Source organism: Mytilus edulis, chromosome 10 (assembly GCF_963676685.1).
Source record: "Mytilus edulis chromosome 10, xbMytEdul2.2, whole genome shotgun sequence".
Lineage (NCBI taxonomy): Eukaryota > Metazoa > Mollusca > Bivalvia > Mytilida > Mytilidae > Mytilus > Mytilus edulis.
In genome coordinates this window covers 48,268,663-48,293,613 of record NC_092353.1, presented here as the reverse complement: position 1 = coordinate 48,293,613, position 24,951 = coordinate 48,268,663, and the positions used below count along the sequence as shown (strand labels likewise).

The following is a 24,951-nucleotide window of genomic DNA, read 5'->3' as shown; positions in this document are numbered from 1 at the left end:
TGTGAAGATTTCAGTAATTTAGCATGAATTTATGGTGCTAGTACCCGATATATGTGCATTGTTATGTAAAAAACAACCCATATGTATGTAGCTTAAGCATTCTACTGTCCAATAAATAACTAAAAGTTTACATTTTATCAACTTTGTAAAACTGCTATATTTTGGGGCCAAATAGGGGTCTTACTGGACCTACTCCTTTAATATCAGCGAAAATGTAACTTTCCCCTAACCACGATATTTGTTACCTACGAAAATAAACGAATCCACAGTAATATGATATATATGCTCCCTTCCCATATTGAATTTACTGACCCTATATATATTGTATTTGGTCCCTATTACACAGTGTACCTAATAATATTAATACATTTTATCTAAGATAATAGTTTAAAAACAATAAAGAATTGTTAAAGGTTGCATTTCTGTAAATATTGACAATGCAATTTCCCATAGGAACTTCTTTTACGGCTCAAACTGTACCACTTTTACTATGAAGTTTTGAAAAAAATCTTATCCTAGAATTGAAAGTTCATTTGCACCACAATTTTGTTTTAAAGGTCAAAATATAGGGCTGTGCAGCATATTTTCGACGTTCATATGCCCTGAATTTGTCACAGTTTAAACTTACACTAATTTTCTTAACTACCCCTACCTCGAATAAAAGGTTACCACAGATCTAAATGTAAACAAAAAAAGGCACATTTTAACGTACTGGTAACATTCCCAAGTTATGTCTCTGTGAGAACGAACACATAGAGCATAACTGGGAACCAGTATGTAAACAAAATTAATTTTCTATGAATATTCAAGATCTCCCCCAAAAGAGGCGTGTTTTGAGAAACAGCTGTATTTACAAAGTGCAATCTAAAAATACCAATAGAACTTTTAGATAAAAGTAGTATTCAATAAAAGTTTAATGTTGTTTGATAAGAAAATTTTCCCTGAGAAGCCAATCCAGTTTTCATATTTATAAGCATGGATTATACAGGTATAATTGTTTGGCGTTTGAAAAAAGGTCCGTTGGAAATTTAAAAAATGCAAACAGTTATTGACAATTTAATAAAAGTATAATCCTCTTCAGAAGTGTTGTTAATGATCTAACAAGCTAGCTTCAAGCATGACTGAAATTATCAATATAGGTTCAGACAGAATTATAATCCATGAAAATAAAACTTCATGTACAATTAAGATTATTTTCCAGACCAATAGCAATACACAAATATTTGTCGTTGTTGCATTTATCATGTTTCGATATAATTGTTGCTTTAATGTAAAGATTTTTTTTTCTTATTCTAAAGAGAGTATTTCAAGGATTGTCAGGCGAACATGTTGAATAAGCCAGTTACATTATGTATGTACCTGTTCCAAGTCGGGAACCTGTAATTCAATGTTTGTCGTTTGTTTCTGTATATCATATTTGGTTTTTATTTATTGTTATTTACATAAATGAGGCTGTTAGATTTCACTTATGCAATATTTAACATTTGTCGTCTTACTATGAGGTAAGGGATTTACCCATTGTTGAAGGCCAGACGTTGACTTATTGTTGCTCGCTTCTAAGTTATCATGTCTCTGGTTGTTATTTGTTTCATCGGACATTATACGACACTTTCTTATTAATCATGTTAATATTGTATAGACTGTAAGCGGAGAAATTTAAAATGTCTGCTTCTTTTCGACGTTGATTTGGACTGTTGTTTTGTTCGATGTGCTGAAGATTTGATTTATCTGTTTTATCTATAAGTCTGTTATATGCTTCATTCATTGTTATATAGTACTGATTGATTATCGCTAAAACAAAATGCACGGACAAAACAATAAACCAAAACCGAATATGATAAACAGCAAACGACAACCACTGAATTTCAGGGTCTTGACTTGGGACAGTCAAATAAACAATGTTGAGTGGTTAAACCTTTCTGTTTATCATATATTCTGTTTGGTGATTCGGGGAGGGGTTCATTCGACGGCATTTATTTGCCTTCTTCATAGCAACAGGATTGTATACCAGCACATCGTCATAGAATGTTACAATAGGTCTTTAAGTAAAAGTATTTTATAACAGAAGTACATGTATGTATCATTAACAGTAACATCTGATTATTGATTTTGAATAAATTAAATGACAAAGGACAACACGTGTTTTGTAATTATGATTATATCTTTATTAGTTATTATTGAGACGTGTTCATTGTATAAAGAAAAGATCAGTTTTTAGATTTTCAAGAAGATAATTGATTGTAAGTATGATTTCTTCTACAGTTAATGATCATAAATATGTAATAACTCGTGAAAAACTTTCTCTGTGTTCATATTTATTGTAAATGTTCAAAAGTATAGGGTCGATGCCACTGCTGGTGGAGATTTGTTTCCCCGAGAGTATCACCAGCCCAGTAGTCAGCTTTTGTGCTGACATGAATTATCATTGATATGGTACGTTATATTTATAAATTTACTGTTTACAAAATTTTGAATTTTTGAAATTCCAAGGCTTTTCTACCTCAGGCATAGATTACCTTAGCTGTAATTGGCAACACTTTTAGGAATTTTGGTCCGTACTGCTCTTCAACTTCGTACTTTATTTGGCCCTTTTACCTTTTTGGATTCGAGCGTCACTGATGAGTCTTTTGTAGACGAAATGCGCGTCTGGCGTATATACAAAATTGAGTCTTGGTAGCTATGATGAGTTTATTTACAACCACTGGGTCGATGCCACTGCTGGTGCAGATTTATTTCCCCGAGGGTATCACCAGCCCAGTAGTCAGCACTTTTGTGCTGACATGAATTATCATTGATATGGTTATATTTATAAATTAACTGTTTACAAAATTTTTAATTTTTGAAATTCTAAGGCTTTTCTACCTCAGGCATAGATTACCTTAGCAGTAATTGGCAACACTTTTAGGAATTTTGGTCATTACTGTTCTTCAACTTCGTACTTGATTTGGCCCTTTTAACTTTTTGGATTCAAGCGTAACTGATGAGTCTTTTGTAGACGAAACGCGCGTCTGGCGTATATACAAAATTTAGTCCTGATATCTATGATGAGTTTATATACAAAAGTTTTTAAATGCCCCACAATTAGTAGATATGCATATGATTCATGTGCGATATAAAAATCTACGATTAAAAGGAAATATTAAAAAGTCAAAAATATATCAAATAAGCAATACATAGAACTCCGAGGAAAGTTCATAACTTTTTCAGGAATTTTGTTCCTCAATGCAATTCAACTTCGTTCTTTATTTGGCCTTTTTAACTTCTTTGGATTCGAGCGTCACTGATGAGTCTTTTGTAGGCAAAACGCTCGACTGGCGTAAATACAAAATTTAATTATGGTACCTATGATGAGTTTATTTATTATTCATAACGAAGATTTCTTAATCAAATTGCACAGTCAAATACTTAGGTAGAAAATGGTGGACTAAACCTGGTTTTAAAGCTAGTGAAACCTCTCATTTAAAATTCCTTCTCCTATAGAACCGTGTGACATCCGAAAGGTATATCCACCCCTACTGCACAAGTGACGCTGGCTGTGTAACTTTTCTTACAATCAGATAATGGCTCAGGGTTCTTCATGTCATGCAACGAAAGTAAAGCAACAAAAATATACCAAACTCCAAGGAAAATATTTAAAACGGAGTCTGTTAAACATTGGCAAAATAAATGCTAAACACATCAAACGAAAGGAAAATAACTGTCATATTCCTGTATTGCTATTTGATTGGTCTAACTCTGAAAATAACTAAACTCACATTTAGTCGGTTCAAGTAACTTTTCATATCTTAACACATGAATAAATGCATAAGCTTGGAATATAAACATGGTAAAAAGAAAGACTGAAACGGACGGCGGTAGAAACAACATTCATGGAAAAAGTACATGGAAATACTACAGTTGAATTTTGAATTTTCGAGCAAAATGAAATAAGCAGTTTTAAATTTAGATAGCGACTTAAAATGAGCTCAGTAATTATTGAACAGGTTGATTTGAGCAGGTGTATCATATTGAATCTGTAGACTCATGTATATGTGTAATTTTCCAAAAAAAATAATATACAGTTGTTAAAAGCTATATATATATATATTGTTCATTTAATAATGTAACTCTTACTTTGTCAATGTCAAATTATTTCACAGTTGTTCTCTCGTCATGCATGTCACATTGTGAAAAAAATATACATCCAAAAAACAAAAAATGTAACTGCTGTCTTGAAGTTGAGATATGCATTTGTTTGCATCTGTTCTTAGTCAGGTACCTGATGTCCAGTGGTCTTTGTTTGTTGGTGTGGTTCATAAGTGTTTCTCGCTTTTCGTTTTATTTATATAATAGACGGTTTTCCGGTTTAAATGGCTTGCTGATTGGTGTGACCGAAAGCCGTACTTTGAGCTTTAATGGTTTACTTTTTCAAATAGTGACTTGAATGGAGAGTTGTCTGATTGGGACTCATGCCATGAAATTTTCAGTTTATATAACTCATGTACGATAATTATGTTTGTAATGGCGTCAATGAAAGTACAAAAATAATAATGAGTCCTAGGAAACAGTAATGAGTAGGTGTGTGATTTTTGTCAATAATTAAATCATTGCTCTTTCCCAATAAGCCAAACATCAATATAGATATATATTTATCCTTATATGGTTCGGGTTTTTTATCCTTATTTTGTTATGTATACATTTATATTGTACTGTTGCGACGACTCTTTTTTTCCCAATTAGACTTATCGAAACTAAAGTCCTGAAACTTTTATATTTTTTGTTATCAAAACTCATATTGAGGACGAAAAATGTTTTAAACGTACAATTTTGTATTATTGATTAAATGAAACAGATGACAAATATAAAAGTAATGTAAATTTATGTATGCATGACATGTGTCTCTGATTTAACTGTCTATATATCGTTAATATGAAATTAATATAATAACATTCGAGATAATAACCAAAATCTCCAAAATTTCCTTAGAATTACTAATTCGGGGACAGCAACCCTACAACTGGTTGTCCGATTTGTCTGAAAATTTTAGGGCAGATATATCTTGACATATAGACATTTTTATCCCTGTCAGATTTGATCTAAATGATTTTGTTTCAGAGATATAAGCCAAAATCTACATTTCACCCCTATGTACTATTTTAGCCATGGTGGCCATCATTTGGTTGGTTGGCCGGGTCACGCCACACATTTTTTAAACCATATATCCCAATGATGATTGTGGCCAAGTTTGGTTGAATTTGGCTTAGTAGTTTCAGAGGAACAGTACTAAAATGTTTGAAAATGGTTAAAAATTTACTATGAAAGGCAATAACTCCTTTAGGGGTCAACTGACAATTTTGGTCATGTTGACTTATTTTTAGATTTTAGTTTCCTGAACATTATTGTTGTTTACAGTTTATCTTTATCTATAATAATATTCAAGATAATAACCAACTAGAGGCTCTAAAGAGCCTGTGTTGCTCTCCTTGGTCTATGTGAATATTAAACAAAGGAAGCAGATGGATTCATGACAAAATTGTGTTTTGGTGATGGTGATGTGTTTGTACATCTTACTTTACTAAACAGTCTTGCTGCTTACAATTATCTCTATCTATAATTAACTTGGTCCAGTAGTTTCAGTGGAAAATGTCAATAAAAATTTACAAATTTTATGAAAATTAAAAAGGCAATAACTCCTTAGGGGGTCAATTGACCATTTCGGTCATGTTGACTTATTTGTAAATCTTACTTTGCTGAACATTATTGCTGTTTACAGTTTATCTCTGTCTATAATAATATTCAAGATAATAACCAAAAACAGCAAAATTTCTTTAAAATTACCAATTCAGGGGCAGCAACCAAACAATGGGTTGTTCGATTCATCTGAAAAATTCAGGGAAGATAAACAATTATCCCATCATTGTCCCCATGTCAGATTTGCTCTTAATGCTTTGGTTTTTGAGTTATAATCCAAAAACTGCATTCTAGCTCTATGTTCTATTTTTAGCCATTGCAGCCATTTTGGTTGGTTGGCCAGGTCACCGGACACATTTTTTAAACTAGATACCCCAATGATGATTGTGGCCAAGCTTGGTTTAATATGGCCATTAGTTTCAGAGGAGAAGATTTTTGTAAAAGTTAACGACGACGGACGACGATGACGGACGACGACGGACGCAAAGTGATGAGAAAAGCTCACTTGGCCCTTCGGGCCCATTACCTCAGGAAAATAAATATCTAACCAAGGGAAGGAAAATACTATAAGAAATTTCCAATGCGTAGGGTTCTTTTGTAAAGTTTTGTTCTAAAATTCAACAATGGGCAATCTTATTTTTCTAAATGGTTAGGATATTCAATAAAATTGAGAATGAAATGGGGAATGTGTCAAAGTGACAACAACCCGACCATAGATCAGACAACAGCAGAAGGTCCCAACATGTCTTCAATGCAGCGAGAAATTCCCGCACCCGGAGGTGTCCTTCAGATGGCCCCTAAACAAATATATATACTAGTTCAGTGATTATGAACGCCATACTAAACTCCAAATTGTACAAAAGAAACTAAAATTAAAAATAATTCAAGAGTAACAAAGGCCAGGGGCTCCTGACTTGGGACAGGCGCAAAAATTTCGACGGGGTTAAACATGTTTATGAGATTTCAACCCTCCCCCTATACCTCTAGCCAATGCAGAAAAGAAAACGCAAAACAATACGCACATTAAAATTCAGTTCAAGAGAAGTCCGAGTCTGATGTTAGAAGATGTAACCAAAGAAAATAAACAAAATAATATTAATACATAAATAACATCAGACTAATAGCAGTTAACCGACATGCCAGCTCCAGACTTCAATTAAACTGATTGACAGATGTCACATTTCAAATGGTTTTTGTCAAAAATGAAAGTGGCCGCATTCCGTGTTCATCCTAAACCTTTATATACATGTATGTTATGTATTATCATAAAATACAACTTACATTTCAATATTAAGGATGAACATGAAACACTTTCGTTTGATATGGAAACTGTCTAAAATTTAACAAAAATGATAGAATTGTGAAGATTTCAGTAATTTAGCATGACTTAATGGTAATGGTACCCGATATATGTGCATTGTATTGTCAAAAACAGCACATGTTTATGTAGCAGGAGCATTCTACTGTCCAATAAATAACTAAAAGTTTACATTTTAACAATTTTGTAAAACTGCTATATTTTGGGGCCGAAAAGTGGTCTTACTGGACCTACTCCTTTTCCATAAATATAATGAACCTAGTAATGAGCCCATTTTGTTTATCTCTGTATTTAAAGAAAATAATTTGAAGCATCCATCCCAAAATTCTTTGATTTTAGTGCCTCTCTATTTCTAAATTTTTTGTGCGAAAAAAAAAGGCACTACCCCACCCCCACCCCCTCTTTTTTTAAGGTTTGTATTAAGGTTTTTTCATTGTCAACCATAGGTCAGTCATTTGAACAAACATATTCAACAAACACCAACATCAATATAACATGTTAGTTGGTTTAGATGGTGGAAATTGTCTGGTATGATAGCACACATGTGAAAAATAGGCCTAGAAAAACAGATTACACCCTTTATATGACCCATTTTGAATTATCCGCCATCGATTTAAAATATGTTTACCCAGAGATATTTTTTCATTAATGATTAGCTAAATACCTATCTTTAAGTGTAGTGAGTCATGTTTTGGCTATATTTCTGCAAAAAAAAATATTTTAGGGACCAAATTTGGTCGAATTTGACTCTTTTTGCTTAAGAACCACAGCACCTAAAATAGCTTTTAGCTCTGATATTCTGTACTGTATTTCACCGTATATGATTTACTTTAATAAATATATTTTTATGAAGCATATTCTGTTGTTCATTTAATGATAAACTATTTAAAGCTACCTGTCATAATAAATGAACTGTTTATAATTGAAATTTGGTCATTTTGAGGTAAATTTTTCCTTGGTTGGTAAGGAAATTTATGTTCCTTAGCAACCGCCAAGAAGGACTGGGATGATTAAGATTTTAAACTGATTTTTATGAATAATGCTACTAACTTTGATGTTAGAGGTAGTTTTTCTATCACATAATTTTTTTTATGTGGCCAGCTGTTGGTTGATGCATACAGAGAATTGATGTTAAGTGTCTATTTCATTTGAATCAATTAGTTTATGTGAAAGATTTTAACTAATTTAGTCATTAAAAACCATCCGATTCAAGGTCAAATATGAAAAATCTTCCAAATATGTAAAACAATGTCACTTTTCAGATGGTTTTTGTCAAAAATGAAAGTGGCCGCATCCGTGTTCCTCCTCAACCTTTTTATATGTTATATATTATCATAAAATACAACTTACATTTCAATATTAAGGATGAACACGAATGCGGCCACTTTCGTTTTACACGAATACCGTCTTAAATTTAACTAAAATGCTAGAATTGTGAAGATTTCAGTAATTTAGCATGAATTTATGGTGCTAGTACCCGATATATGTGCATTGTTATGTAAAAAACAACCCATATGTATGTAGCTTAAGCATTCTACTGTCCAATAAATAACTAAAAGTTTACATTTTATCAACTTTGTAAAACTGCTATATTTTGGGGCCAAATAGGGGTCTTACTGGACCTACTCCTTTAATATCAGCGAAAATGTAACTTTCCCCTAACCACGATATTTGTTACCTACGAAAATAAACGAATCCACAGTAATATGATATATATGCTCCCTTCCCATATTGAATTTACTGATCCTATATATATTGTATTTGGTCCCTATTACACAGTGTACCTAATAATATTAATACATTTTATCTTAGATAATAGTTTAAAAACAATAAAGAATTGTTAAAGGTTGCATTTCTGTAAATATTGACAATGCAATTTCCCATAGGAACTTCTTTTACGGCTCAAACTGTACCACTTTTACTATGAAGTTTTGAAAAAAAATCTTATCCTAGAATTGAAAGTTCATTTGCACCACAATTTTGTTTTAAAGGTCAAAATATAGGGCTGTGCAGCATATTTTCGACGTTCATATGCCCTGAATTTGTCACAGTTTAAACTTACACTAATTTTCTTAACTACCCCTACCTCGAATAAAAGGTTACCACAGATCTAAATGTAAACAAAAAAGGCACATTTTAACGTACTGGTAACATTCCCAAGTTATGTCTCTGTGAGAACGAACACATAGAGCATAACTGGGAACCAGTATGTAAACAAAATTAATTTTCTATGAATATTCAAGATCTCCCCCAAAAGAGGCGTGTTTTGAGAAACAGCTGTATTTACAAAGTGCAATCTAAAAATGCCAATAGAACTTTTAGATAAAAGTAGTATTCAATAAAAGTTTAATGTTGTTTGATAAGAAAATTTTCCCTGAGAAGCCAATCCAGTTTTCATATTTATAAGCATGGATTATACAGGTATAATTGTTTGGCGTTTGAAAAAAGGTCCGTTGGAAATTTAAAAAATGCAAACAGTTATTGACAATTTAATAAAAGTATAATCCTCTTCAGAAGTGTTGTTAATGATCTAACAAGCTAGCTTCAAGCATGACTGAAATTATCAATATAGGTTCAGACAGAATTATAATCCATGAAAATAAAACTTCATGTACAATTAAGATTATTTTCCAGACCAATAGCAATACACAAATATTTGTCGTTGTTGCATTTATCATGTTTCGATATAATTGTTGCTTTAATGTAAAGATTTTTTTTCTTATTCTAAAGAGAGTATTTCAAGGATTGTCAGGCGAACATGTTGAATAAGCCAGTTACATTATGTATGTACCTGTTCCAAGTCGGGAACCTGTAATTCAATGTTTGTCGTTTGTTTCTGTATATCATATTTGGTTTTTATTTATTGTTATTTACATAAATGAGGCTGTTAGATTTCACTTATGCAATAATTAACATTTGTCGTCTTACTATGAGGTAAGGGATTTACCCATTGTTGAAGGCCAGACGTTGACTTATTGTTGCTCGCTTCTAAGTTATCATGTCTCTGGTTGTTATTTGTTTCATATGACATTATACGACACTTTCTTATTAATCATGTTAATATTGTATAGACTGTAAGCGGAGAAATTTAAAATGTCTGCTTCTTTTCATTTTCAGTATTTTGTCGGGCCAGGCGAGCTTTTCTCATCACTTGGCGTCCGTCATCCGTCGTCGTCCGTCGTCGTTAACTTCTACAAAAATCTTCTCCACTAAAACTACTAAGCCAATTTAACCAAACTTAGTCATCATTGGGGTATCTAGTTTACAAAATGTGTCCGGTGACCCAGCCAACCAACCAAGATGGCCGCCATGGCTAAAAATAGAACATAGGGGTTAAATGCAGTTTTTGGCTTATAACTCAAAAATCAAAGCATTTAGAGCAAATCTGACAGGGGGTCACATTGTTAATCAGTTAAGATCTATCTGCCCTGAAATTTTCAGATGAATCAGACAACCCGTTGTTAGGTTGCTGCCCCTGAATTGGTAATTTTAAGGAAATTTTGCTGTTTTTGGTTATTATCTTGAATATAATTATAGATATAGATAAACTGTAAACAGCAATACTGTTCAACAAAGTAAGATTTAAAAATATGTCAACATGACCAAAATGGTCAGTTGACCACTGTAGGAGTTATTGCCCTTTATAGTCAATTTTTTACCATTTTTCGTAAATCTTAGTAATCTTTTAGAGAAATCTCCTCCTCTGAAACTACTGGGCCAAATTAAACCAAACTTGGCCACAATCATCATTGGGGTATCTTGTTTAAAAAATCAGTCTGGTAACTCGGCCAACCAACCAAGATGGCCGCCATGGCTACAAATAGAACATAGGGGGTAAAACGCAGTTTTTGGCTTATAACTCAAAAACCAAAGTACTTAGAGCAAATCTGACATGAAGAGCAATTGTTGATCAGGTCAAAATCTATATGCCCTGGAATTTTCAGATGAATTGTTTAACCGGTTGTTAGGTTGCTGCCCCTGAATTGGTAATTTTAAGGAAATTTTGCTGTTTTTTGTTATTATCTTGAATATTATTATAGATAGAGATAAACTGTAAACAGCAATAATGTACAGAAAAGTAAGACCTAAAAATAAGTCAACATGACAAAAATGGTCAATGGAGTTATTGCCCTTCATATTTAATTTTTAACAATTTTCATAAAATTTGTAGATTTTCAATAACAATTTCCACTGAAACTACTGTTTCCACAAGTTCATTATAGATTGAGATAATTGTAAGCAGCAAGAATGTTTAGTAAAGTTTGATCTAAAAACACATCACCATCGCCAAAACACAATTTTGACATGAATCCATATGTGTCCTTTGTTTAATATTCACATAGACCTAATATTCTCATAGACCAAGGTGAGCGACACAGGCTCTTTAGAGTCTCTCTAGTTTGTCTATATTTCGATATCAAATTACAAATTCAGACTAATTGAAATCGAAATAAACATGCAATTTACCTCCTCTATATTATCAAAAAATCATGTTAATGTAAATAAAATCCTGCAAAGTAAAATCATAGAACAACCTATAAATTATACAGGTTCTTTTCCTTCTTCTTGCCTTTTAGAAAATGAGTTTTAATTAGATTTATCATCCGAAGTCAAGTTTTCTTTAAAATCATGTTATTATGACCAAGACCTTTTTTAATCAACAAGGTGTTTCATCTCCCATGAACAAGTTTTATTATAATCCATCAAAAGATATTAAAGTTGCAATACCAAAAATATTTGCTTGGAACGCATAGACTGACTAAAATACGCTATATGCTCCACAACATGTCTCAGGGAGCCTAATAAGATACCAATAATTTCCATCAAAATAACAATACATTGAAAAACACAACTTGATCACTGCTGTGACATTCACAATACTACAGCTGAGAAAAAACATAACCATGAAATAAATTAATTAATACACTCTAAGAACATAACCGAAGGCCTGGGGTAATTCTCTTCCAATATACACCACAATCAAGTCTATAATAATAAACAAATTAATATGATAATAAACGCTGCAAATGTTTGCACCTGTTCTAAGTCAGGAATCTGATGTGCAGTAGTTGTCGTTTGTTTATGTAATTTATAAGTGTAGTTCTCGTTTCTCGTTTTTTTATATAGATCAGACCGTTGGTCTTCCCGTTTGAATGGTTTTACACTAGTAATTTTGGGGTCCTTTATAGCATTTTGTTCGGTGTGAGCCAAGGCTCCGTGTTGAAGGCCGTACATTGACCTATAATGGTTTACTTTTATAAATTGTTATTTGGATGAAGAGTTTTCTCATTGGCACTCATATCACATCTTCCTATATCAATAAGGAGGTTAAGAAATTGGAAGTGTGGAGATTCAACTCAATATAACAATTATAAAGCAAAATTTAAAGAGGCTACACATTTTTTTTTTAATAACTGACTCGGTTCAATGCCACCAACTATTTGAATGCAACTTTTTATACAGTTGGTTAATTATTCACATATATTTATACAGATTACATATAGCTTTCACAGTTGAATGATTTTTAAGTTGTTATTTTATTCTTCCAATACTACCTTTATTGCAAATAATGACCACAGATAGTTGAATGACCCAAACACTCCTGATATCTAAGATGATCTCTTTAAAAAGGAATATCAGTATTTTTCAGACTTTTACACTGAGAATGAAAATTAAGTCTTCGAATTTTCATTTTTAAATGTACTTGAACAGTTCATAGATAAACAGGTACAGGCCCATGTCGCACCTATACTTATGTCAAAAACATAGTGCGATATAAATTTTTAAAAGAATGAGTAAAAAAAATAAATTAATGATATCAATAATTATTAATAAATAAATCAGTAGGAAAAATATAAAAATGTAAGAGTCGAAACTCATTTTTGACGCCAATCAAGCTTTCTCATGCATCGATATACAGTTATTGTTTTAGTTTCCCATCAAACATGTTTTAGATGAAGTAGAAAAAAACGAAGTAAAAAAGAATTGTACCGACATTCAACCTCGTTAAACATAGCCATCACCTTAATTGAAAATAGAGACAAAAAAGATTTGTTGACATGTTTTTAATACCTTGTGGAGAATTATTGTTTATGTCCGCACATGCGTTTAAACAAAATTACTATTATCAGTAAAATTGAAAATTGAAAATTCAAATTGTGTGTCAAATACAGGAATATACGAAAGAAGAGGCTGTACATTCTTCCGGAGCCCCTGAGATCATCCCGAATTTCCGGTTGAGTTCGATTTTTTCAGTTTATGGATATCTGTGTCCTCTTTTTGCTTGTCGTTTTTGTCTTTCACTTGTTTGACTTTGGTGTTGTCAGTCTATTTTCGTCTTATGATGTTGAATGTCCCGTTGGTATCTTTCAGCTCTTAATTACAAAGAGAGTATTTCTCTCACAAAGATATGTTAAAAAAAAAGAAGTTGATTAGTCGTGTCGGTACCTTTTATAATTTACTAAGCGATATATATGTTGCTCATTGGTGAAGGCATACGTAGTTTGATAAATCTTTACTACTACGTCATTTGGTCTCTGGTGGTCAGATGTTTCTTTATTAATCATACCTTTTCTTCTTATGTCTGTAAGCACTCTGCTCTATTGTCCAACATTGAACAACTTTTGTTCTGTACACATTGACTATTATCTTTATGTATTCTTGTTTTGTAATGACACATTTTGACTAATTTTAATTTCAACAGGTCGTGTCTTTGTCCAACCAATACCTCTCATGTCCGTCTTATTAAATGCAGCATGCAAAACTCAAGTAATCAGAGAAAGAGGAAATCGTCTAGTTTTAGTATCTGTGATTTGATCGTTGACCCTGAAATCACAAACACTGCTCTTTCCTCTTTTAATCTTTCATCACATGAGTTTTGTTTAAATCAAAGAAAACTTTTCGGCTGGAATCATCTTTTTATCCTAGTGACAACACTATCCAGATGTTTTTCTTATGTAATCTTCATTTAAGTTTAGCTGGATAATTGCTTCATTTGCAATAAATCGCATCTCCTTTTTGTATTGATCTTCCATAAATGTTCCTGCAATGAAAGAGTTGCATTAAATCATATCAAAGGGATCTTTAAGTTTAAATACATATACTATTTGGTTCACATCCTCGGACAAACTGACTAAAGGATATATACCCCAGAAATTATTTAGAGAAGCATAATACTAGTTAGTTACAAATATGATTTACTAAAATGTTAATATATATATAAAAACTTATGAAACTGATTTGACATGATGTGACATTTGGTTGTGTTAATACATGTTGTATTAATAACCTTGATCTACAATAACTTTAACACATTACGAATATAACCAGAGGGTTAATTGCCCTCAAAAATTGATAAAGGGTATACATCGCAAACTAAATCTTAAAGAAAGAGATCATAATATTGAAAAGTAAAAACATCAGAGGCTTTAAAATTCATTTGATTCAACTAAAACATATACATGTATAAAGAAAAAAAATGAGTTATCTCTTAGGAACTCAAACAACATCTTCTTAAATCTTACTGTTCGGTGTGAGCCAAGGCTCCGTGTTAAAGCCGTACTTTGACCTTAACGTGTTTACTTTTTAAATATTGTGACTTGGATTGAGAGTTAACTTATCGTCTTATTTCTATGCATATTTTTGTTTAATCACTCTTTATACTACTTTTTCAGAAGTGAACAAAACATTTACCGACTGTCTTGTGTAACGATCTTAAATAAAATTGTTCCAACTAGGTTCATAAAATGATAAAGCAACCACAATCCAATCCGCGGTGACTGGTTTTAGTATTAGGAAATGTGGAATGATTGCAAATTTGAAATCTAATCAATATCATAAACTCAGTGGTTGTAGTTGTTTGCTGTCTGTCATGTTTGATTATTGTTGAATAAATCTATCTATGACTTTTCCTTTTTGAATTGTTTGACATTTTGTCACGGACATGCCTTTTATAGCTTATAATACATATGTGTTGTTCATCATCTTTTAGTTCCCTGTGTTTTAGTTTGTAACCCGGAATTGCTTTTTTTTCTCGATCGATTTACGAACACCGGTATACTACTGTTGCCTTATTTAGTCCCCTGGGTATAGTTGTTAAATGGCAAAAAAAACTTCATCGCCTCGTTTTTGTTAAACAGAACTACATGTACGATAAGGTGATTGCGTTAAACGACCACATTTGGTTAAATCGAATCCCAACATTCTTGTTTGCTAAAAATAACTTACTAGGAATGAAGGATAACTCAAAAATCAAAACAACGAGAGGTTAATAAAAACTGGCATACAGAGAACATTTTATAATTAAGTTAACAAATATATCTATTTGAAACTTTTCCTGAGAAATATAAACTTGGTGACCTTCTCTAACATAAAATTATTAACAAACAATATGACATACGCTGTTGCCCTTGAAACAATGCATTACTCATTTACATTAACATTAAATCAATGTTAAAAATGTTTTAATTCTTTTGTTTTAAGCTTGTTTACTGAAAACCAAGGACTTGTCGAAGCAGCATTTGGATAGGTGAGTTGTTTCTATCGATTTTGCTCGACTATATAACACAATGCAACCATTAAAAAATTCAAACGAGCCATATCATCTTGAAAGTTTCTCAATTTATAGGTAAGTTACTTCTTTTCTCATTTAAAAAAGAAGTTAATATCATTTTTTTTTTTATTGTCAGTCTTCATATATTATCAAAAACTCGAAATCGTGAGTGTATGTTCTGATGTTATTGTTAATTTATAGAAAAGGCATTTGACGTAGAGGGAAGCAGTCAACGCAATTGTTTGGGAACTACAAATAATATTTTGGCGTATCAGAATCTCATGAATACGACCTGACTTTCTGAGACAGTATATAGACACAAACTGACCATTTTGAAGTGTACTCAAAGTATCAAAACATACCATGTCATTTTACACTAATTATATTGAGGCCCTTTATAGCGTGCTATTTGGTTTCAGCCAAGACTCGGTGCAAAAGGCCGTCCTTACACCTATACTGGTTTGATTTTTACACATTGTGAATTGGATGAGGAGTTGTTATGTTAGCACCCATAACACATCTTCTAATTTAAATGAAAGAGTTGTATTCCTTTCCTTTTACCAAAACATAAATTAAATTAATTAATACAATTGCTGAAAAAATTTCCTTACAATGGTTTTATTTATAATGCGAAATACAAATTTGTTCAATTTTATGTTTCCAGGACGTTGATAAAAAATGCAGACCATAATTTTTGTCTTGGTGTCTTCGATTACTTTGGTGTCATGTGTTATTAATGATTGTCCAAAGTACAATAAACCAAAAGCCAGTACCGGTGGTTTTACAGCAAATTCGTTTCTGGCATTTAGTGCAAAGTTAGAAGATAAATTTGAGAATAAAGCTGGCAGACTTGCGGAACTCCCCGGTGCTTTACTGGAAGAAGATGCGGATGTTGTATGTCTGAATGAGGTAAGTTTAAGGTCGTACCTAACACTACAGAGAGATAACTCTGTAAATTGGGTAAATGTTTTAATCACGTTGAATTGTTAGGGAAATATGCAGCTTCTCGAAATGATCAAAATTAGTGTTTGTCAAACTTCTATATGTCCAATGAAATTTTTCCGAGAAAGTGTGTGGTTCAAGTTTATTATTAAATTAATATTTTTTTATAACAACCCAAAAGTAGTTATATTTACTTGCGCATTAATTTATTTTCTTCGATAATCTATTGCTAGAATAGACAAAAACAATTAAGGCGTTTGTTGAAACACTTTTACACTGAATTCATCCTCAAATTGGATAGTAGTAACACATACGTTATACAAAGGGAATTCCATATATATGAATAATAATAGTGACTAGTATGTATCCTTAATAATGTTTTCTAGTTCTCATTCTAAAAAAATAACCGTCTTAACAAAATGTCTTATTTTTATTAGAAATTTTTTCATTGATGAAATGGTCGAAACGTTTCGTTTTATTAATGATTTTGTTGAAAAAAGTGATTTTTAAATACAATACACTCTCGTGTAGAAATATTGATCAACAAGATTAATCAATTTCTGTATTTTAAGCAAGACAAACTGTTATATACTACATTTCAAGTGAGATTTGAAATTTCATTACAAGCATTATTTCCTTTGATTTAAATCATAAACTGAGAAACAAATTAAAACATAAAAACTCATTCTATATTAACTGCTGACCAAACTTTTAATTTTTCGAAGTATTCCGGATTTTCAACCAAAAAAGTAGACATAAGCTGCATTTGCTCACCAACTTTGTACTTTATTAAAACAAAAAGGTTTTAAATTAGACCGCCATTGAAGAGTCTTTTGTAGACGCGCCTCTGGTGTACACAGTTTTAATACTGGTATATTTTATGAGTTTATAATGTGCGGAAATTATTTTGAAAGATTCAAGTCTAAAGTTGTAAATCGTACATTTCGTCATGCAATATATTGTGCTTTAAACTAATATGAACTTTAAATAACAGTTTGAAATATCAAAGTTAACTGCTTTCGGCAATAAAAAGCTTAAAGATCATAAAGAAGTAACCGATTATGTGTTATGCGGGAAGCAAAGGGGTTGCAAACCCCTCGCTTTCTGAGTGACGATGTAATCTATTTTAATGACCTAAGTGGTCGAGACCATATCATATTTCTCTTATTCGCCATTCTGTCATTTGCAACTAACAAATACATAAACTTTATTTAAACACCTTCTCAAATTAAAATGTTTTGAGTAGGCGAGTCTTTAATGGTGAAATATGATCTGGCTTACGTTTGATTCCGCTACATTTCGTTTTGCCAAAATCAAGGGCTTTGGAATTTGGAAACTACTTCATGAAAATAAGTAAAAACAAATTAAGATGTATGGGTTTTGCTAATTGTTGAAGACCGTATATCTATTTATTTCTACGTCATTTTAGTCGCTTACAGAAAGTTTACTTATTTGAAATCAAACCACATCTTCTTATTTTTATATATACAGATTTATTTCTTAACGAATTCACATATATTGAATTGATGTTGAATATATCAAAGTTAAAATGACAAAAAATATCGTTCTCCAAAGATTCAAAATGAAAAGTTTATTCTCAAATGGCAAAATCAAAAGCACAAACACATTTAACGAATGATTCTAGCAAAGTTCGGGAAAGTTTCTTGCTAAAAAGAACTATATGGGATTTATCCTAACAGCTCCACGCGAAGAATGCGGAGTATAATATAATTGAGGTTTTGAATTAATTATTTTACAAATATTCAGATGATCTACTTTTCGACAGGGATGTATTAGAACGCAGCCACGTTTTTTCAATTGTTTTTGTGATTAGACCTTGTTTCCTGTATGAGTAAGCGTGTGTTTTACAAATAAATGCTATTTGCTGCACTGAAATATGTGTCGATAAGAATTTATTACACCTTGTTTGTCAATTAGTATCTTTGACCCACTTAAAAAAATTTTATATACTCATATATATACTTTTATTGGTTGGTTGGCCGTTATCCGTTTCACAAATGATATCGGATATGGTCCTTACGTCGTAACTACAATCCCTTTCCCTTTCATAAATTTGACCTAACGAATTAGACTATTTATCGGATTAGTTATAACATGAACAGCACAACGGGTGCCACATGTGAAGCAGGATCTGCTTACCTTTCCGGAGTACCTGAGATCACCACCAGGTTTTGGTGGGATTCGTTTTGCTTATTCATTAGTTTTCTATGTTGTGCCATGTGTACTATTGTTTGTTTGTTTGTCTTTTTTTATTTTTAACCATGGCGTTGTCAGTCTATTTTCGATTTATGAGTTTGAATGTCCCTCTGGTATCTTTCGTCCCTCTTTAACAAAACATTATTGATTGGTTTGATACTTTTATATTCTTCCCTCTGTGTACTTTCAGGTGTTTTTAGAAAGGGATATATCGACTATATTTAGCCAGGTAAAAAAAACGTATCCATACGTTTACAGCTCCATTCACGATGGAACAACAAATAACTTATTAGCGGCGACATCATCTCCCTGTTCATTTTTCAGAACAATTCGTCTTATGTTTTGCTTAAGAAAATGCAAAGATCTAACGGACATTAAAAGAATACTAGATTGTGACATCCAATATAAATGCGGTGCATGGGAATCACTGAAACAAGAGTGTATCACTTGTGAGGGAGCTGAAGGTGCAGGTGGTGTGTCATCATGTACTAAAAAACAACGAGTTAATGTTGCTGGTAATATGATTCTTAGTAAATACCCAATAACAAAAGCAGAATCGACATTTTTTGTGAGCGATAAACAGGCCAACAGAGAAGGAAAACTTATTGTTGAAGTATGTATCACACTTTATAGCATCTTTCTTTGCTTTTAATTGTTGACTAATATACTGACACAACTAAAATTGAACTGACACTACCAAACGGTCTATCAAAGACACTGTAATCTTCATTGTTGCCATTCTTTTTTTTCTAATTTTTTGGTGTACATTCTTTGTTTATGAAACAAAAATCTACGTATAGTAATGAAGAGTTCTGTTTTTGATTGGTTGAGTTAAAAATTACCAACCTCAATCTGCTGGTGAATCAAAATGTGCAAACAGTTGTTTGAGAACTACACATATATGTGGTCGAAATAGAAATCAGGAATGTGGTTTTTTTTGTTTATCAAAAATGAAATTCATGTTGATGATCGTTTGATAAACAGAAGCTTGCAAAGCTAATTCTTGTCATGCCGGATTCGTTCAATCGGGATAGCAACACCAATGAATTTAAAGCTTTCGTCGAGGTTCAGACTTTTTTCATCGATAGTTTGAATATTTGCTTGGAATAATTCGCTGTTGCCAATGCAAGATACTATATTTAATATATGCATATCAGTCGATTTGTATAATTTTAGTTGGGAGCACAAAGTGCATCAATAATGAAGTATTTCTTTTTAAATTACCGATCATAAAAGTTCAAATTGTTTGAAAAATAAAGGGTTTTCTTTATCTCCAGACGTAAACGTCCTGGTCAAGATTTCGCACAAACGTTTCAGAAACTTTCGTTTTAATCATCGTCTCACGTATTTTATTGGTTTTCAACTGTCATAATGCTGACCTCCACTGACAAGATTCAGGTATAAGATTAAAACTGTGTCCGGTATAGAAAAATTGTTAGCCTGGTACATACGTTTATACTATTTGTCATTCAATGATGACTTAATACTTAATACAACGTTTAATTTAGAGTTGGTATATGTAAGAAATTGGTGATGTTAAAGATATTTTAATATTTTAGCTGCCATTGAGTATTTTTGTGATTAAATGGATAACGAATGGACGAAACTTCTGAGTCTTTAAAATTTTAAATGTAAATAAACCAACAAATATATATGATCACCAATGTAAAACTTACACTTTCCGGAGGTTGCCATTTATTAGCTAAAAGGTGAGTATATTGAAGTGCGTATTTATATGTGTATTTGTTAAAGGGGAATAATTGTTATGCCAAATTTTTTATCGGACTTGTCATCCTTTCGCCACCAAGTATCCAGCACTTCGTGTCATTAATATCCTGTACATATGTTTCTTTTTATTTCATTCAAGACTGCTGGACGAACCATTGCTTGTACAAAAATGACATCCGCTTTGAATGAGGATTATTATGAACGTAAGATATCTTCATTTATATGTGACACATTTTTAATTAGAAAAAAGCTGTCTACAAGACAGAACGCATATAAACCTTAAATGACTGAAATTTATATGTCTTTCACCCGAAGCAAAAAATAAGAATATGTAATAGAACTGGCACGACCCTTATGTACATAATCTATAGAAATAACGTGCTTTCTTAGTATAAGGGTCTCTAAAGGGTTTAAAGAATAAAAGGTAAAAACTGAAAAATAAAGATAAAGATAAAAGGAAAAATGAACAGAAAAAAAATAAAAATACGGAATAAAGAACAATGAAAAGAATACAAAATATTGGGTAAAAAATACTTTGAATAAAAAATGAATTATAAAAACAATTTAAAGAACTGAATGACCGCCATCCCCTAATGCAGACCCTCTAGTATTTCAAAGTATTTACTGAAGTACTGAAAATTGCTTTTGTACTCTGAAAATAAGTGACAAAATTTGATTTAAATATGTAACAATGGATAATCCATATAACTCAAAGGTAAACATCATATAGGTTAGTGACTAAATCATCAGTAAATTTTCAGTGACACAAAACAAAACCACAAAAGGAGACATGACACATTGATATGTTTATTATTTATCTTCAAATAGCTGAAACGAAGGAACTGTTTTCCTTATCTTGGGCTGTAGAGAATCTCTCTCAAGCAAAGTGCATCATGTCAAACTTCCAAGAGCAGGATAAGGCCATACTGATGGGCGACCTTGAGTGTGGACCAGCAATTCTCTCAAATAACATAAGAAAAGAACACGAACGTGAGTAGATTATCGATCTTCGTATGCACCAATTTGTTTTCTTATTACATTTGTTAGTTGAGGATGAAAGGGTTTTGTCGTCATTTAACGACCAGAAAATAGCGTTTGCAAACGAGTTGGTTTTCACATATGCCAACATATTTATCTTTTTACTCTGATCAAATAGTTCATCAGAACACATACAACAAACACTTGAATGTGTTTACCAAAACACTTGACTAATGAAGTTGACAAAATACAGTATAAGGCTTTGGTGATTTACATTTTTTCTTGTTTTGGTTGAATGTTGTAACACATTTTCTGAAGAGGACTTCAGATGACAAATGGTTAAACAATTTCACTATACTCGCTATAATCAGTGTATGTTTTGCAGTTTTATGCTGATGCATAATAAAAAAATATATAATTTGAAAAATCATATTAATGACTAATGAAAAAAATGGTTTTGTTTCAGTTTCATACAACAACTTGACTATCCAGTTTGATTCTCCATATGTAAGTGATGTTGGTCATCAAACAAATAGGGATGAATATATCATCACTACACACGTGATGCAAAAGGGTTACAACGGTCAGCATACTTGCAAGGTATGTTTTAATCAGCATACATAATGATCATGAAATAATGAGCACATACACACAGAGTAATCATTGACAAATGGAGACCTGTTATACATTAATTTTTGAGTTCACATAAAATGGACATAAATTTTGTAAAGGCATAAGAGGGTTGTTCTATGGGTCAGGGTTTATCACTCCAGAAACACGTCATGCGTATTGACACAGTGACACATGCTTGTCCGTCGTGGAATAAAAATACTTACCTGAATATGTCAGTTTGGTCTTTTACTGACCTTGCTTATAATTACACCATTTCTCCAAAATACATTCAACACAAATGATCAAATCGTTGCAGACAGTTTTTATTGGTGAACAAAGTACAAACCACAGCATTAACACTTTAAATTACAATCCTAGTTTTTTAGATTGAAGTAGATCACACTTGATATGTGCGGGTTTCACACTCACACGTTTAATGTTGACAAACTAGTGATACAGAAGATTAACCTCTGAAACATCTCGACCACCGATGACCTTATATTTCATGAATTTGGATACAATATGTGTACATTGTCGGAAAATATAAAAATGTATTGGTATGAGCTTAAGAATCTGATCGAAGATCGAGACTCAGCGAGGTTTTTTCCTCTTTCAAAGCGAGTACAAATATACTTTAAATATCCCAACAATGAATTTATATTGTTTTTTACTCCAAAATAAGTCAGTGTCTCTTATCTCTCAAACAAATCGACAAGGTTTAAACGTGAACCACGCAAAGGGCCCCAATTTGATCCTGTACAGAAAAATTAATATCCTTATTACCCCTGGCTAAACAATGAAACGGGATAACAGGATACGTAACTTGTACTAGTATTAATAAAGCAAAAGTTTATATGCATTACTACTTTTTGTACAATAGTTGACTCATTGGAGGATAAAAATATAAATAAAAAGCTTATATTGTGTATGTTAATGCTAATCTTAATATAATTTTATTTTAGCGAGTTTTTGGTGGCACATACAATGGGATTAAACTTTCTAACCAGTACGGTGTTAAATGCACCATACCATCGTAATGATGTTGATTGATAAAAGCACGTGTTATGTCCACCATGACAAATAAAGTCTTAATCAGCAAACATATCTTCGTTTTTTCTTCTTCCAATGTCACATACGATTATTAACAGTTATTATCAACAAACCATACAAAGCTATGGAAAAAGACAATCTAATAATTTATACCATGCCACCAAGAGAATATCAATGAATACGAAAAATAATTTTGCCCCCCAAAAAAGGAGAAAAGCAACTGATGTAGCTGTAAATCAAACTGCTGATATTTAATTCGAAAACCAGAATGCTTAATACGAACTGCTTGCCATGATGAAACATGCATTTAAGGCTATGTCAGTTCAGGTCAAGCCAGAAAGTACAAAAGTTTGCTATGAATTTCACCTTTTTATTGCTTTCCCTATGAATTGATATCATGTACCAAATAGAGTTCAACTTTATACTTGTTTGAATTTCTAACTATTTTGATCTGAGCTTCACTGAGGGGTCTAATGTTGACGAAACGCACGTTTGGCGTCTCAAATAATAAGCCTGGTACCTTTGATAACTATATTCAACTACCAAACAGTTCAATCCATACAAAACATTTGGAACAGAATGTCTTCGTGACTTCTGCAAAGAGAGGCGTAAGATACTAGAGGAACATGTAACTCTTGAGTCGAAAATTAAACTGAAAACGCCATTGCTAAAAAATACAAACATTCAAACATTTGTCATGTAACAACACAAAACACAACACAACATAGAAAAAAAACATTGAGACTGAGAAACACGAACCCCACCTAGAATTGGGATGATCTCAGGTGATACGGAAGGGTAATCGGATTCTGCTCCACGTTATGTCTACTATGAAAAATAAGTCTTCTTCGTATGTCACATACGATCATTAAACAGTTAGTATCAACCAATAATACAAAGCTACAAACGTAACTTACATCTTAATCATTTATATCCTTCCTACTGGAAAAATGAATAAAAATATATTTACCCAAAAGGAAAAATAATTAATGCAGTTGTAAAATCAGACTGCTGGCTGATAAAAAAATGAAATCCGACTGCTGGCTGATAAAAAATTGAAATCCGACTGCTGAATAACAGTTCGAAATACCTGATAATAAATGCGAAATGCTTTCAATGCCGAAACGTACATTTATGGTCTGTTCGGAACAGAAAGAATAGCTTATTATATATTTCACCTATTTATTGGTATACTATATAGAAAAAGAGTGCTAATATATTCAACTGCAAAAGAGAGTCGTCAGATGCCAGAGCGACATTCAGTTTTATTAGTCAGATATAAATTTACAACGGTATTTCTAAAAACAAACAGATAAATATTAGTCATGTAAGTACACAAAACACATTATAGAAAATCCGAAAGTTTAAGCAACACGAACCTCATAACAAATGGGGTGATCCCAGGTGCCCCGGAACGGTAAGCAGATTCTGCTCCACTTGTGATACCCGTGAAATTATTGTGATACATTGGAAACTCATTGTCAAATAAAGGCAACAGAATTATATCGTTGTTGGATAAAAAAAAGTTGGTAAGTTTAGCTTTTCAGTAATACGCTACTAGATCAAAGATGGAAGATCAAAAATTATTTCCATGTTTAAGATACACATGTATATATCTAAAATCATAAACCTATGAGATTCTGGATTAGGGGAATATTAATTCATTTCTACATTCTTAAATTCTTAAAGCTATTTTACTCTGTTTTTTTTATACTTTTTGCTTATTATTCACTGTTCCTTATATTTCAGAACCTCAGTATACTAGTATTTTTTTCTTTGTTTTTTTTTTGGTCCGTGTTTCTCTATTCCTTATAACTTTGCCCATTTTCTATATTCTGTAAAGACCTATCCATATCTTCTTTTATTCTTTTCGACAAAAAATCAT

At 32.1% G+C, this 24,951-nt stretch overlaps 1 protein-coding gene across 1 annotated transcript; it reads left to right on the top strand.

Annotated features, from left to right (window-relative positions):
* Positions 1-2,105: 2,105 nt before the first annotated feature.
* Positions 2,106-23,118, top strand: LOC139492462 (uncharacterized). The gene is made up of 8 exons (XM_071280644.1): positions 2,106-2,240; positions 15,470-15,515; positions 16,204-16,448; positions 18,889-19,311; positions 20,566-20,629; positions 21,255-21,416; positions 21,871-22,004; positions 22,979-23,118. The coding sequence occupies exons 3-8, from the start codon at positions 16,218-16,220 to the stop codon at positions 23,051-23,053; spliced, it is 1,089 nt and encodes a 362-aa protein (XP_071136745.1). The 5' UTR covers positions 2,106-2,240; positions 15,470-15,515; positions 16,204-16,217; the 3' UTR covers positions 23,054-23,118.
* Positions 23,119-24,951: the final 1,833 nt, after the last annotated feature.